The 15,469-nt window shown below is 45.3% G+C and overlaps 1 protein-coding gene across 1 annotated transcript in view; it reads right to left on the reverse strand.

Moving 5' to 3' along the window:
* The window catches only part of LOC122372261 (tachykinin-like peptides receptor 99D), a gene marked incomplete at its 5' end in the record, with an annotated part of 29,671 nt that overhangs the window by 11,725 nt on the left and 2,477 nt on the right, over positions 1-15,469 (reverse strand). The window contains 3 exons of the mRNA XM_043349226.1: positions 3,324-3,414; positions 4,896-4,996; positions 14,842-14,967. Of these exons, the coding sequence (XP_043205161.1) occupies positions 3,324-3,414; positions 4,896-4,996; positions 14,842-14,967 (318 nt within the window). The remainder of the gene's footprint in view (positions 1-3,323; positions 3,415-4,895; positions 4,997-14,841; positions 14,968-15,469) is intronic.

Raw genomic sequence — 15,469 nt, forward strand, 5'->3', positions numbered from 1 at the left:
AGACAAAGTATGACTGCATAAGTCCGTCGTTTTTTGGCATGCTATTACATTTGAGGTACCTCTGGTACGCCGATCTGCTTTTTCATTAGCTGTTTGCCGAGTTTGCTAGCATTGAAAGTATGCTACTTTTTGTGGCATACTTTGAGAAACAGCTTGGCATACATCAATTTTTTTGTATGATAATGTTACAAATTTAATGACTTCGTCGATGCAACGTATGATAAAAACATGCCACAGGCTACGCAAAAAGTTTTTGATGTCATAATGGTTATTTCTTGCTGGATATATAGGGTATCGTGTGTCAGGGCTTATATTGAAATTAAACCCCAGAATAGCTATTTTTATAAGGCTTATCTCATCGTGGCATCACTGCGATTAAAATCACCCCATCATGCAGAAACACAACAGGGAATTCCTTTTTTCATTCGCATTCCCAATTACATTGAGTTTTCCACTTAAAAAAACGACAGTTCACATTGTATTTTGATAACACAAAAGGCCAAAAGCGTTTCAAATCTTTCTCACCGTGATTATTACACCGTGCTCTTTATACAGCGTTTTACCGAAGAGGAAGTAAATAACTGGCGAGGGCGAGAGGAAGGACTGAAGTCCAGTCCAGCAACGCCTTGATTGACATGCCCAGCATGTTGCATCACAAGTCACAACGCATTCGTTTACATTCGTTTTCATCGCCCACTTTTGCTATTTCTTTGCAGTACCCATATGCTGTCCAATGTCCATATTTTTTTTGTGTGTGTTGTGGCCAAATGATTCAATTTATCACCGGCTTCCCGCTTCCGTTCAGGTTCAGTCTGCCGAATGATTCCGAAATATTCTCCATATTTGAAGTCGTCGGTAGACCCTTCGATTATGTAAAAACTTGATTCAAGTAATATTTCAGATAACTTGTCGGCTAGTCGGCCGTGCTTCTTGCTATCGCCAGTGATCGGTAGTTAGATATAAGATAGGTGCATCAAGTAATGGCATTTCTTGTTCGACTTTGGGCCTGTTCCAGCGCCTCCAGTAGAAATTCTTGACTGGAGGCTCTACCAGAGGTTTCACTGGAGGCGCTGGAACACAATCTGGACATTTCTGGAGATTGGCATCACAGATACCAAAAGAATGGCGATTGTTCTCTCTTGAAACGCAAAATTTGTTTTCAATTTTATTAAGGCAGATTAACAAAATTATAGCAATGTAATTTTCTTTTCATTCAAGTTGTAAAATAATCATATTTGTCTGAGTCTAAATAATATATAATAAATAATCTTTAATCATATTTATATTTGCTTTGAACCACTCCAGAATTGCGTAGAAGATGTGAACAAATATTGAAGCAATATCTAATGAGAAGTAACTTGGAAGAAAAAATTAATATCAATTCAAAATCCAATAAAACCCACACACGCCAGTAACGTCAACTGTGCTGCGCGGCTTGCTGCCGATTGTTTACATTTTTGGCTTTGGAATGTCATGCTCCCAGCAAAAATCAAGAGCATTATTAGCAATATTTGTTTAGGTACTTCCTCTTGCATGATCAGCAAATTTAATTCTTATTAGCGTAGCTAGAAATTTTTTCCATAATATTGTATATCTGAGCATTTAAGCTCGTTGACTTTAAATACGGAAAAATATAGTGACTGCATGTCCCCGACAAGAAAAGATATATGCATGCGCGCCGGTGGCTCCCAAAGTACGTAAAGCGGGCGTATTGAATATATTCCTGTGGCGAAACCGAATAGTATTATTGTCGTACTTTGTCGGTGTACTTTTCCAAAGTACACCAAGAATATATTCACTTGGTGAAATCGGGCCCAGGGGGAGGCACTCGCCTTGGCCGTATATGGGCCAGAATGGCCAGAATGTCTAACAATTTCCGCCATGTTGTGTATACCAAAGTCTTGAAAAGTTGATCACTGCAATCAAACTGCAAGCATGAAGCAGCAGCACTTTTGAGTAGTGTACCTCTCACTAAACTGCACCTCTGCTACCGTACATGCAATTTATATGTCTGGTATACACAACATGGCGGAAATCGATAGACAAAAACAAGTCACCAATGCTCCTTCCAGTATATATTAGAGTTCAGTGGATGCGACGGACGGAATAAGTGATTTCATTAGGCATTTGCCAGCATGTCAAGGTTATTTGGTATAGACTAATGTGGACCGATTGCATAACCGTCTGTGCCAGCTTGAGAAAGCCAGTTTCATTAAATATTCTTAGAATATTTGCTTTATTTTAAATGCGAATTATGGATAAGAGGTCAGCTCAGGCATATGACCAGTAGATCAAATAGGGATGCCTCTCAAACGGCTATGCAGCCAGATTTGTCAGAGAATCGGGCTTAGTTTTACGGCTCTGACGTAACACAAAGCACCGTTTGAGAATGGATGAAAAGTTTTGCCAGACATACGTTTAAAATATAAATACATTGACAAATGTAAACCGTTTTGTAAGATATTCAACCTAAATATTCATACATTTAACCCACGAGCCGCTGGGGGGGGGCATAAAGTTGCCCCCCCTTTACGTTTTGTGCAATATCTCCGAAACCTGATGAGTTACGAACGTGAAACTTGGCATAGCTTCAAATGAATACCTAGGCAATGTTTGAGGAAAGTTTGGTGGTTGTAGCACCTAAGATGACGTCACAGTGACGTCATAAAGTTTTGCCGTTTTCCGATATGGACCGTTTCTGATGACGCTGAGCATGAAACTCAACTGTAAATGAACTAGACAAAACCTGCTGTCATCCTAAAACATCTAAGTACACTTCCATCTAGTGTCTGACCAATAATTGACCCTTTATATTCGGTCCCATATATCTGATGTATCGTAAGGAATATGAGAGACGCAAATCTATAATTTCACTTATGACGTCACTGTGACGTCACTTCAAATGGGATCGACACCAAATTTGGACACAACCTCGGCTAGGTATTCAGGAAGATGTGTGCAAAGTTTCGCTTCTCTATCTCTTCGCGTTGCGACGATATCGTCGCAGAAGTAAAGGGGGGGCAACTATATGCCCCCCCCCAGCGGCCGGCGGGTGGCGCGGAGGCCCAGCGGCCGCCGGGTTAAAGCTCAGGGTTGAAGGAGAAAATTCAGGTAATGCCCGACCGGTTTCGTATTTACTGTTTATGCATGAGTCACGAGGGAAATTATGCTGTATGTACCTCATACGCCCATGAATAAGCAATAAACTCGAAACGGAAACGTCGGGGGATGAACCGAATTTCCTCTTTTAACCTCTAATCTAGCGTTTAAAAAAATAAGCATTTAATAATTGAAGGCCTTAAAAAAAAAACTCAGAAGCTTACGTTGTAGATGCCGTAGATGAACGGATTGCAGCAGCTGTTGGCCATGGCCAGCCAGTGGGAGCAGAAAAAGATGACGTTGATGTAGCGAAATCTGAAACACAACAAGGCCGTCAGCTACTAAATATCGACCAATCTCCAAAAATGTTGAGGCGTTTGATAAAGCTCGGTTATGTAATGCACGTGTCGGTGGTTCCCAGAAAACCATGGTGTCCAAAGCGCAGTTATGTAATGCACTAAATGACTCACTGGCAGTGTAGACTTGGATGAATTTCTAATCATCCCGCAAGCCTTACATTTGGGGAGCAATTAAGAGCCTATCCTTCTGCAAAAGACTCAAGCCAGGTCACGGGGGCCCCAATAATGAAGGCTTTTATAAATTACTGTATGCCTGGCCTATTCAAATACATTAGCCTGAGGGGTGTGGTAATAACTGGTGTAAGCAAATTGACCACGGTCAAAAATGCATTACCAGAATGCACTAAAGCCAACATTTTGGGATGGTCTCGTTCCTAAGTCGGCTAAGAGCTTCGGTCCAGAAAATAAATTTATGGTTGGCATACAGTAAAATACATACCAAACTCGGCCGGTGATAAATTTTCAAGACCTCAGTCCTTACTGATTTTTGAACTCGGCCTTCGGCCTCGTTCAAAAATCCAGTAAGGACCTCGGTCTTGAAAATTTATTTACACCGGCCTCGTTCAGTATTATATAATACCAGTTCGCGATTTGACCCAGTAAAAAGCCAGCGGTTTCATAGCAGAAAAGCTCTTGGAAGGTCCACTCCTGATTCAGAAGCTTTATCCCCTTTCGGAAAGAATAAACACTGCGATATCATTCTGCAACATTTGCAGAATCTGAAGCGTGAATAAAACGAAATTGTATGCCCTCCGGTACAAGAAAGTGAACAAGATTAACAGGAATGCGAGTTGCAGGTAAGAGACGTATCGATCACAGCAAGTAAATACGCATTTTTTTAATACAATGGGACGTAGGTAAAACCCTTTCTATATAAGCAAAGAAGAAAATTTCGGAAGTAAATGCTAGCTGACAAACATAGGAGAGACCGAGACGTATAAATGGTCAAATGTGACACTGATTTTGTACGTCAATTGAAACGTTCACTGACGTGTTGTCAATTGCGTCACTGACAAGATGTCATTATGACAGTGTTGTCTTATGTGACACTGATCAGTGATCGTGATCTTTTATGCCAATTGAAAGCCTCACTGCACTGAGGTTCAGGGGTGCGGAGCCGGAGCCGGAGCCGCCGGAGCCGGCACATTTTTGCCCGGAGCCGGAGCCGGAGACGGAGCCGCCATGATATTTCACCCGGAGCCGGAGCCGGAGCCGGAGCCGATTTTTTTTCTCCGGAGCCGGAGCCGGAGCCGGAGCCGTCTGAAATTTCCACGGCTCCGCATCCCCATGCTGAGGTTGTGTCAACTCTGACACTGATGCGACACTGATCTAGGAAAGCTCACGGTGGATTTATGGTGTCCGAGCACTAGTTCTATACACCTCCACCTGCGACCCAGTTTTACACCGGTGCGCCTTTAGGTAGGTATAAGTACGTACTCTCCAATGTTCGGGAAGATTGAGAAGACGACGTAGAAGAGCTGGAAGGGCAGCCAGCAGATGACGAACATGACGACCACGATCACCAGCATCTTCAGCACCTGGGGGCACAGGATCAGGGCGCACAAGGTCAGGGCATGCTACCCCTTCAGCACCTGGGGGCACAGGGTCATGGCGCACTAGGTCAGGGCAGGCCACCCCTTGAGCACCTAGGGACAGTGGATCGGGGAACAAGTGGTCAGGGCAGGTCACCAGCATCTTCAGCATTTGGGAGTACCGAATCATCGCACTGCAAGGTCAGGGTATGACCCATGTTCAACTCTTTAGCTCCCAGCAGCGCCGGATAAGGACACACTTGGCCGGAACATGTTAGCACTCATCCACTACAGTCATCAGTCACCACGCTTAATTAACCCGCGCCCCGCTGGGGGTCCTGGATTTCCACGCCCTGCTGGGGGGGGGGGGGTGTTTGAACACCCCCCCCTTGTAACTCGGCTCCTGGGCCACGTAGCGATATGCGGAAGGCGGCGTTCGAAAGAGCGTAAAAAATAATGACGAAATCACTTCGGTCAATTTTTTGGTCAGGTCAAAGGTCAGGTCACCAGAGGTCATTGAAGGCAAAATTTCGCCGATTTCCAGGTCGAATGTCGAAAATTTCCAAGAAGCTAACGCATAACTCGGGAACCAATAGAGCTACAGCGCCGCGGAAAAGTGCATTCGATAGCCCTATTAACGCCCTTTCTGAGTAATTCTCTCAGATTTGACCTAACGTCAACGGTTTTGCCTGCAGGGGGCAAAAACTGCAAAAATAGCCGATTTTTTCGGAAACCGTTTTTCTGCAGTAACTTTTGACCCAAGCCTTGTACGAGCTTACTTTTACCGGCATCGTGTTCCTCTCGTCAAGACGCATCGAATGAACTATAACTTGACCTTGAAATGTCAACTTGAAAATTTGACCTCAGGTCAAGGTCATGACCTGACCGGAAAGGGTCATGTTGCATATCAGTCGATCCGTATCGTCGAGCTGAACACATATAAGGCGTTTTCATCGCTCTAGCATGCCTCTATCAAAAGTTATTTGCGAAAAACTGTTAGATACCATTCGTGACCTAAGATGACCTCAGGGCACAAACAAGGGTCACGGACACCATTTTCATGTTCAGTGTGTCTAAACCACTTGTAATTCGGTGTTTGGGAGTGTTTATAATGTCTTTCGTCCAAAAGAGGCGCATTTCAATTTTCTCCCATTGACTTATAATGGGGAGGTCGCAAAATTGACCTGACCTTAGGTCATCGATATCAAAATTCTGAGATATACATTTTGTACATGCTATTGCTCTTAGCAATCGCTGAAAGTTTCAAAGCGATCGGTCACTCGGTGTAGCTATGACAGACATTGAAACTTTTTATGAGGTGAGGTCACTTCAAGTGACCTGGTGACCTGACCTTGAATGACCTTGGTCTGAAATTTTCACAACATGTGTAGAATTGATGTATGATAAGGTGTACAAAAAACGGCGGCGCTCCGCGCCGCCGTTTTTGAGATATTCGCGAAAAACCACAAGGGGGGGTGTTCAAACACCCCCCCCCCAGCAGGGCGCGGGTTAAAGTGAAGTCGTGTTCGACAAAAAGTCATCAGTCATCAGTAGACAGTAATCAGTCATCACGCTTGATTAGCAGCGTGCTCAACGGAAAACGAAGTAACCAGATGCAGCTCTAGGTAAGTACCTACAATTTGTAGGTGCCTAATGAAAAAGCCTTTATCTAAATGTCGATTGTTTTTTTTTTGTGGATTGGCAATAGCAAAATAAAACACTCAAACCAGTGCAGCTGCTGAAATGTTACGATTGCTACGTTTCCAAGAAAGAAATCAAGAATCTAAACTATGCGCATAGTTATATGCATTCCTTCCTCGTCATGGGCCAGTGCACTTTAATACAGGGCCTCTGATGAGAGGGTGTAGGCATCCAAACCCATTCAGGACGGTCACACACGCTCCCAGACACCATCAGTGCACTTTGGAGGTCGCCAGAGCCCGTGCCCTGATGGCTCGGAACTGAGGCGCCCTACGCAGAATTCTTGTCATCAAGCGGCGTTGATTGCGCGGACCGGCGGCCGATGCTCAAATAATGGCGCACGTCGAACGGCGCTGATGGCGGCTGCTCCATTAAATTAAAGAGCTTGCGAGGCTTCCTTTAGACGATCCAAACGCTGTTGCTGACCCAGCCGAGAATTAGAAGTTGATTTATTCATTATAGCAGTTGATTGGAAGGATATTTTAGGGACCGATGCACTTACTTCACAACATTGAGATGCAAGTGTGAGCCGCGAGACGTGAGGTCGCATATGAGGACTAGGTGAAGACGGAATCAAATCTGATCAAATAACTTCCGTTATTTCTTAAATTTAGATGATATCTTTTATCGTGCCAACCATTTTGTAAATGGTTAGTCTGCATAAGTGCATCGCTAGCGGAAGGAAAAAGACGTAGGTAACTTTTCATTATTTTGTATTTTGTGTCATATCTTCGAATTAAAGTATCAGTATGAACTATGAAGCATGGGTGCTCACAGTAAAGACAAAAAGAATGATGTCTTATTGCATCCCATACCACAGAACGCCACAGCTGTTGACGTCCAAGGAGCATGTACCTAGGAAAACATATCAATATTCTGCCATCACTCAAAATTCAATTTCACATTTCAGACATGCATATTATGGCCTGGGAAGTCCAAACAACTGAGTCTCAGTTCAAGTGGAAAGTCTTAGGTAAGCAGTCTGATGAAAAACTACTTTTGAGGGCTAACCTGAAAAAAACGTTCCCATCAAACACGGCAAGCTTTACCGCCTGCAAAGTTATGAGCGAATTTTACAAATTATTCCCACACATGTTGAAGCGGTACAATTAACTCTAAATATATGCGACAGGTATTCCCATAAACGTCAGCATCGAGTTTAACAGCTTCATGATATTATGCCTCGAGAATTTCCCAGACAACGAACCTAATTAATTTCACACCACCGTCCTAATATCCAAAAGCACACCGCCAATGGCTACACTACCATTTACACAGCTTAACCGTTTCCCGTCTAAATAACTGATGTTGTTTACCAGCTGATCAGTTTGCTCCATATCCCTAGCCTAGATCAAAGGACCCGAACTATATAACACTCAACCTGCGTCGCTACACAGATCCAGGCCATAGAGCTACAGATAGCCTGGGGCCACTTTGCGGTCGAATGACGTCACAATTGACGTCACAGAGCACGTGACTTACTCAGTCCGAGTGCTTTTCGGGCGAAGCGTCACACCGCCGCGCTGTGGTGAGAATAGGCGCGGCGCAGGGCCGTCATCCTGGAAGCGTCATCAGGACAGCGTGCGCTGGTTATCAAGATTGCGGACCGGCGGTGACAGAAGAGAGACGCCATATTGGCCCAGGCGAGACCCAGGCAGGGCGGGTACGATCCGGCGCGGCGGCCAGCCGGTGCCCGGAGCGACGACAGCTTTGACGCTCTCCCGTTTTATGAGGCCCAAAGTAGCGCTGCTGGACGAGGGGGAGGAGCAGCCGAGAATACTGTGCGGATAAACCCAAGTAACGTCGCTGGACGGGGGGGGGGGGGCAGAAACACTCGAGCATACTGTGCAGATAACTAGGTGAAGATTATAGGAGCTAAAGGGAATTCAAGCCGAGTGACGTGAAAACGTAAAAATGTGTCCTAAAAAGAGAAATGATGAACAAGTTTGACTGGTTGTCTATTTTAGTTTTTTTATATCCGTCAAAAATAAATATTACCTTCAGACATACTTTTAAAGAAATACGATCACCGAGTTTAAAACAAAGTCAAGCCTAGGCTAGATAGCAAATGTAAGAAATTGAAAATTTAGCAAATAAAAAATGCAAGCAAACCACGGCGTGAATAATTTATCCGGAAATAAACATTTCATTCCATTGACACCTACAGTCCTACACCCTACCTGGAATTATATTCTGGCATCACAAAGATTCAAACTTGCGTAATTCATGAGATTAGGCTTATTTGGCGCATTTGCAATTCCAAAGTGCGTCGGAATGAATTCAGCATAACATCTTATATGCCCTGGAGTTTGGTGATATAGGCCAACCACAAAGAGTTAGCTGGAAGCAGGAATTTTATGTGCAGATGCTAGTGAGAACTGATGAATAGCTGCGTCTACGCGGATATTCACTCCCGCGAAATTATATCAAAGCAGCAATCAACTGCAGAATATCATAAGGCATGACACCAATGCAGCATATATTGAACTTGGATCCACAACTGTATTTGAAGCACTGTGTCGAGCTCAGAAGATATCCGGTAAAAAACCTCATCGCCAGTTGCAATAGCGACGCCACTGGTTCACCCCTCCCCCCCCCCCCACCCCCACCCCATGAGCCGCGATAGGAGCTCAGTCCTGTTGAATTCAGTACAGGATACCTCGACGTGTTAGCCTCATGTAAGATGCCAACACGATGTCATAGTATGTGTTTTTCGAACAACACAAAATAAAATGGATTTTTAGTGCTCGACCTCATCTGAAATATAACTTAATCGTCATTTTATCATCAACGACCCCCTCCACCATTACATCTTCCTCGCATGCATCATCAGCTTTCTGCGAACCACGTCGATAGTTGTAAAAACGTGGTAATGTTGTCCTAGTCCATATCCACCCCTGTTACCCGAACAGTCATCCGTGCGCGGTGCCAAGAGCCTGTGTCGTCTGCCCACCGCCAGACCGATAGATCGTATCGTTCGTTAGCGGCGGTCGTTAGCGCTCGGACGCCTGCGTCGAGGACAGATCTGGCGATCTTGTCAGGACGTGACCGGAAGAGGAGGGTGATCCATGACCTATCATTGCTGGGAGGTGTCTGAAGGACATGGGCTAGACTGCCGACTGGGTTGGCGGTCTTGGTTATGTAGGTTGATTTTAGGGGTGAATTTAATAAGGTTTTTTGTCTGGAAAAATCGTGAGGCATAATAAGGAACAATTGTTTAATTCCCTGGTGACGTTTCATGGGAAGGATTGTCAGATAGTTCCAGAGTTAATTGTAAATATTGCTGTTCTGGGATCCTTAACACACGGAAGATGTACCAAGAGATCGTCTAAGGGCATATGCCACTTTTGATTTGAAGTCGACATTGACTCGATTGCCGATTCTCATTCACGACAAAAGTTCGGTATGAAGTGTCACAATTCCGTGGCATTCCCTTGAGTTTGAAACATCCAGATGGATATCATCAAATAGAGGCCGTTTTCTTTTCCAGCAGATGTCAGCACTGTTGACGTCTCTGACCTCTGGGGTCTGGAAGTGGCAAAGTTTTGACGTTTGCGATTGAGCTCCACCAACTTGTGTCTGTTTATATTTACCGAGACCTCCCCGATGATAAAATCCTACTGTCAGCTGCACATACGTCAGCCTCTCGAACGCTCTCAGCGCAGCGCTTGCATCTGATATCCCCAATAACCACCGTCCAGTAATGCTAGGAGCGCCTTTGAGACGCCTTATTGTCTCCATACCCGTCCAGTCGCCGTAGCAAAACGACCAATAAAGCGCTCATCTTGCAGCAGCGGGCTGACCCGGTTGCACTAGAACGTCCACCCATCACCCCCGGAGCGCTTAAGTTTACCACCCACCACGACTAACCGTCCACGGCGACTCGCCGAGGTCTGAGTAACGCGCCCGCTGGCCGTGTCGCTCCAGAAAAGGCCGTGTCGCTCCAGAAAAGGCCACGTGGATCTGTATCACGACGCCAGCGAACGACCGGAGACAAACGAGAAACGCGGCGACAGCGGCGCAGCGGCGACGAATTTATCGCCTTCGCCGCTGCGTCCCATCGAGCCGAGGTAGCGATCGGCCGACCGGAGGCCAATATTTACATCTAGCCCGACGCTTGCTTAGCATACAATGCCGGCGGCCCGAGGGCTGACGGTAGCGTCAGCGGCCGGCGCTGATCAAGATCGATCAGCGCGGCGTGGTCAGCAGCCGCTGCTACACTGCGTCAGCGCCATCAGCTCAGCGGCCCGCGGCAGAGTGGAGGAATTTATAACCTCCTCACCGGACAGTTTTGCGTTACGAGTGTTGTATGTTGCAATTTTGTACGAAACGTCCTTGTATGTTGCAATCTTGTATATTTTGGGAGTCGCCCGAGAGAAGGGGCGTGGGCGAACAGTCGGAAATGGAAGTGGGCGGGGGCGGGGCGGGACGGGGGCTTACGGCTGTCAGCGAACTAAAGAAAGCAGTCCATCGTCACTGTCCGGCTAAAGCGCCGAGGTCCCGCAGTCCACCAGTCGTCAGGCGCCGCACCGCCGCTGCCATGTTGTTGCTAGCCCCCCTTAAGTGATGCACTTTGAGATTGGCATGCAGCACTGGCATCAATCTCCAAACACGCATTTGGTTGTGCCGATGGCTGATGAAAAGCTCCCAAGCTCGTGCGTTTGTTGTCACGAGAGCTGCCAACACCAGATACGAGTAAGACATTCGAAAGTGCTTTGTTTGATGTCATAATGGCGTTGCATAATGGAGCATTATGTGCCGAAGACACCATCTCATCCACTACAGTGACGCTGTCCTTCAAAGGAATGTATCTCTTTGGCGCGGGTGAATGGTGAATGACGTTCTAGATATACAGAGGCAGCCTCGGATGACCGGCCGGGCTCAGAGCCTCTCTGACAAGATTGGGATCAGGCTAGTTAACAATTCATGTTATGTTCGGTCCATCGACGTAGTTTGCTCCAAGACCTGACGCTCAGGAAGGCTGTGAGCATTTCATTGATGTAGGGAAATTAAACCAGCATGATCAGATGCCAGTCACCAGCCGGCATATCAAAGCTCGCTGCATTATCCGCTGTGAAAAAGCGAATTAAAGCAACAGCTTCTCTTGAATTGAATTGATATTCAACATATGCTTTACGCTGCATCTTTTGCATGAGTCACGATCACTAAATACCAATGGCGACGACATATTTAACCAGCTCAAAAATCAATAATTAAATACAAGTCTACGGCGTCATTACCTGAAAAGAAACAGTCAAACATTTTGGTATTGTAAAGAGCATCTCCGTCTTGATTGTGTCAATGTGTTGTCGAGCCGCATACAGTGAACATTGAGCAGTGAACTACCATTCAATAAACACGGCGAGAATCGAGCACGGTCCGTATCCATCGACTTTCCGGCGTAATGTTTATTAAAAGAAGTGCACGCTGTAGGTACTACGCTGTGCCATATTGTGTTGGTCCCATTAGCCCCTTTAATTGACCCAAATAAAAACTGTTTATATCCTGAAACAGACAACAGAACACCGTATCAAAGGCATCATCAACGTAATACAGTAACTTGATAGTCCAGAGTTCGGCGGCACCAAACATGGAACTTTGCCGACTGCTAACCAATACAAATACGACGGTTCCGCGATATGGCCTGCGAATAACTGAGCACGACTGTATTATTGTGGAGTGTTGATAACACGCGCATAATAGCATTTCTGATGATAGGTGTCTAATAGTATGTTACATGTATATAGCATACTATACATGTATAGCATACTATCCACCGAGTTTGGTCGGCTTTATTAGCGCATTGACAATTATTCGCTTCGAAAACAATTGACTGGCATCAATACGGGTATGGCCCCGCTTTATGCCATTCAAGGTAACAAATTTGTTTGTGTAATATTTCCAGCTTCTAAAAATGGATTCGCTGAACGGCCGGGTTGGCGCCAGACTCCAACTGCTAACTCTAAAAGCAAGATCAACTTTCGAGCCAAATTAAATAGCATGTTTATTCACCAGGTGCATTTTGATCAATTGTTGAATCGTCAATGAGTGTGAAAATAAAGTCTCTTTCTTTTTCAAACAAACATTGTTTTATAACACTGCACTTGGCAGTAACTACAACACTTTTGCGATTAAATCTAAACAAACATTCCATTAAGTTAGATCCACCGTTGCAATACTGCACACTTAATCAGAAGTCGCCATTCGCAACACATCCGGTTGTTTTTCTTTTTGCTGGTGCTGTTTCAGAGATCCATTAGTAACACAAACGAATATCTAACGTGGGCAGCTCGATATATGACAGTGTGTGTGTGTGTTTTCTGTCGATGATCAATATTGACATAACTCAGCCGGGCCGCACGCCACTGGTATCGCACCCGGCAGGCGCCAGAGTACGCCGCAATGGCAAATGGGCGCCATTTCTGCCGCGGCAATGCCAGTGGAGCGTGTGCAATCGATTCCTAGCGTACGGGGAAAGTATGTACCAGGATGTTTCTCTCCAAAGCCTCAGAGGCGAGATTTCGAGGCAATTATTTTTTCTACCGGATACGCAAGATACGGGAAGCAGGCGCAATAAGCTTTCATTCCATTTAATTTTCTGCTTCTGCGAAAAATACGCGATATTTCATCGAAAGTCGGGAATTTTTAAGCTTAAAGGATGCAATACAAGGATATTTGTCAACATTAACGGATAATTTATCACCCTCGGTGTCGTGAGAAGCGAAATTCGTCTTAAAATATGATTCCTAGCATGCGCTTGCTCAACCTTTCTTCATCTGTCTATTTACTTGGCTCTTTTCCGCTACAATACCCCCATCAGTCTTATCTAAAGATAATGAAGCTCACACTCAGACAAATGTTTTTCGGTTTCGCTGTGAATAAATGTTCTTCGCTGTGAATGGAACAGACATGCGGGCACGACTCGCTGTTCGAAAGGTAAACTGCTAAGGCGTCAATTTTATCTGTCATTTATCTTTCTCTTTCTCTAAAAATGTTTGAAAGGCGGCTTCACATTGCTGCATTCGCTGCAAAAGGAAAACAGGTGCCACGAGAGAATGCCCTAATCTCTACAAGGCAACTACAAAAGCAATATCGGTAAGAGCGTCAGCCGGTACTTTGTTATTCTTTTGCTGCTAGTCTTGAATATACTATCTGACCATAGTTCACATTGGTGATATAATTGGAGATTAATGATAATGTTGGTGTTCACAAGGCGTGATAAGCCTATTACGGATCTAATGAATAGTTTATTTTCGCTCCAGAAGCAGCTGGGATGCGGAAGAGGGCAGCATATTATTATGTACTGTGCTGGTGGCTTTGGCGTTAACATTCATAGCTTTTTTTTGTACCTTTGCCAGCAAACGTAAGCGCATTAAAAAAGAGTTTCAAAGTTCAAACGTATAACAACATTATTAAGGCATTAATGATAAAGCAAAGTTTCGCTATGTATCTTATTGCCGTATCTAAAACAGACAGCTACAATACAGATCAAAGTAATGCTGACTTAAAATTAGGCAATAACCGTAAATTGAGATTCTGAAACCTAGAAGTCATTAGTATTACTAAGTACATTCCATGAAACAAACAGAACTAAAAGCTCCAGACTACAGACTTAAAATCGATGAAATTAAGCCAGGCATTTTTCAGCTGCGAAAAGGCTTTAGCCATCAGTGATGGTGCGGAAATTGAACGCAACGCAGCAATCACTACATTTTATAGTCTAGCAAGCAGCTGCATAATTGTAATATGCGTGCGAGCGTTCACATTTGAATATCGATAAACGAAGAGTCGTATATTTCACAGCAGATTTTGACAGATGCTAAATTGCTTCCGCTTCAAATGATCATGCCCCCCCCCTGAATTCTTCTCTACCGATACGGGCAATGCCGTAAGCTTTTCAACAAAACTATGGATGAGAAACAATGGGCCCATGTCCACTAAGGTCACTTTGAATTTTGCCAAATTTTCCACTTCGACCTGTCCGTCATGGCACGAAATAGTTATTGAAGGTAGCAGATGGGCCTAGGCCTACTGATGTGAAATAAGTAAAAACAAATCTCGTCCATCATTGTTGGCGTCATCATTGTCATCGTCATCGTCAATAAAATCATCTCGTGCTGTCATGTTTGGGCAACATCCTCACGACTGACCTTGCGTTTGTTGTTGAGGAGCACGGCGTCACGCTGGTTGTCGGCGTTTCCTGGCACTCGCGATCCCCACATCTCACAGCCGACCCGGCAGTAGCAGAACGAGAGCACCACCAGAGGGATGAAGTACTGCGGGGAAGATAGGGAAGTGGGTGTCAGCTGGGAGTGGTAGCGGGGTCAGCTGGGAGTGGTAGCGGGGTTAACAAGGAGTGGTAGCGGGGTCAACGGGGGATGGGAGCGGGGGTTGATGGGGAGTTGGAGTGGGGTTCAAAAGGTTTGGGAGCGGACTGGTCAACAGGGAATGAGAGGGAGAGTTAGCGGGGAGTGGGGGAGTGGGGGTCAACAGCGAGATGGTAGAGCGGGGTCCCTAGCGAGTTGGAATGGAGATCACCAGGGAGTTGGAGTAGGGGCCATGCCGCCATCGGGTACTCTAACCCTCGCCCGCACATGCCATTTTCCCATCCTAGAACGCACATGGGGGGGGTGGTTGCCACCCCCCCCGCGCCATTTCGTTCCTGTTGGAGATAGAGCTTAGCAGTAAAGACCAAAAAGATTCTTTGGGAAGAGACGAATCCAATGATACCCAGTTTTACCTTCTCAGGTCAGTCATTGACCTTCCAGGTCAGGTCAA

Source organism: Amphibalanus amphitrite, unplaced genomic scaffold, assembly GCF_019059575.1.
Source record: "Amphibalanus amphitrite isolate SeventyFive unplaced genomic scaffold, NRLGWU_Aamphi_draft 001337F_arrow, whole genome shotgun sequence".
Classification (NCBI taxonomy): Eukaryota; Metazoa; Arthropoda; class Thecostraca; order Balanomorpha; family Balanidae; genus Amphibalanus; species Amphibalanus amphitrite.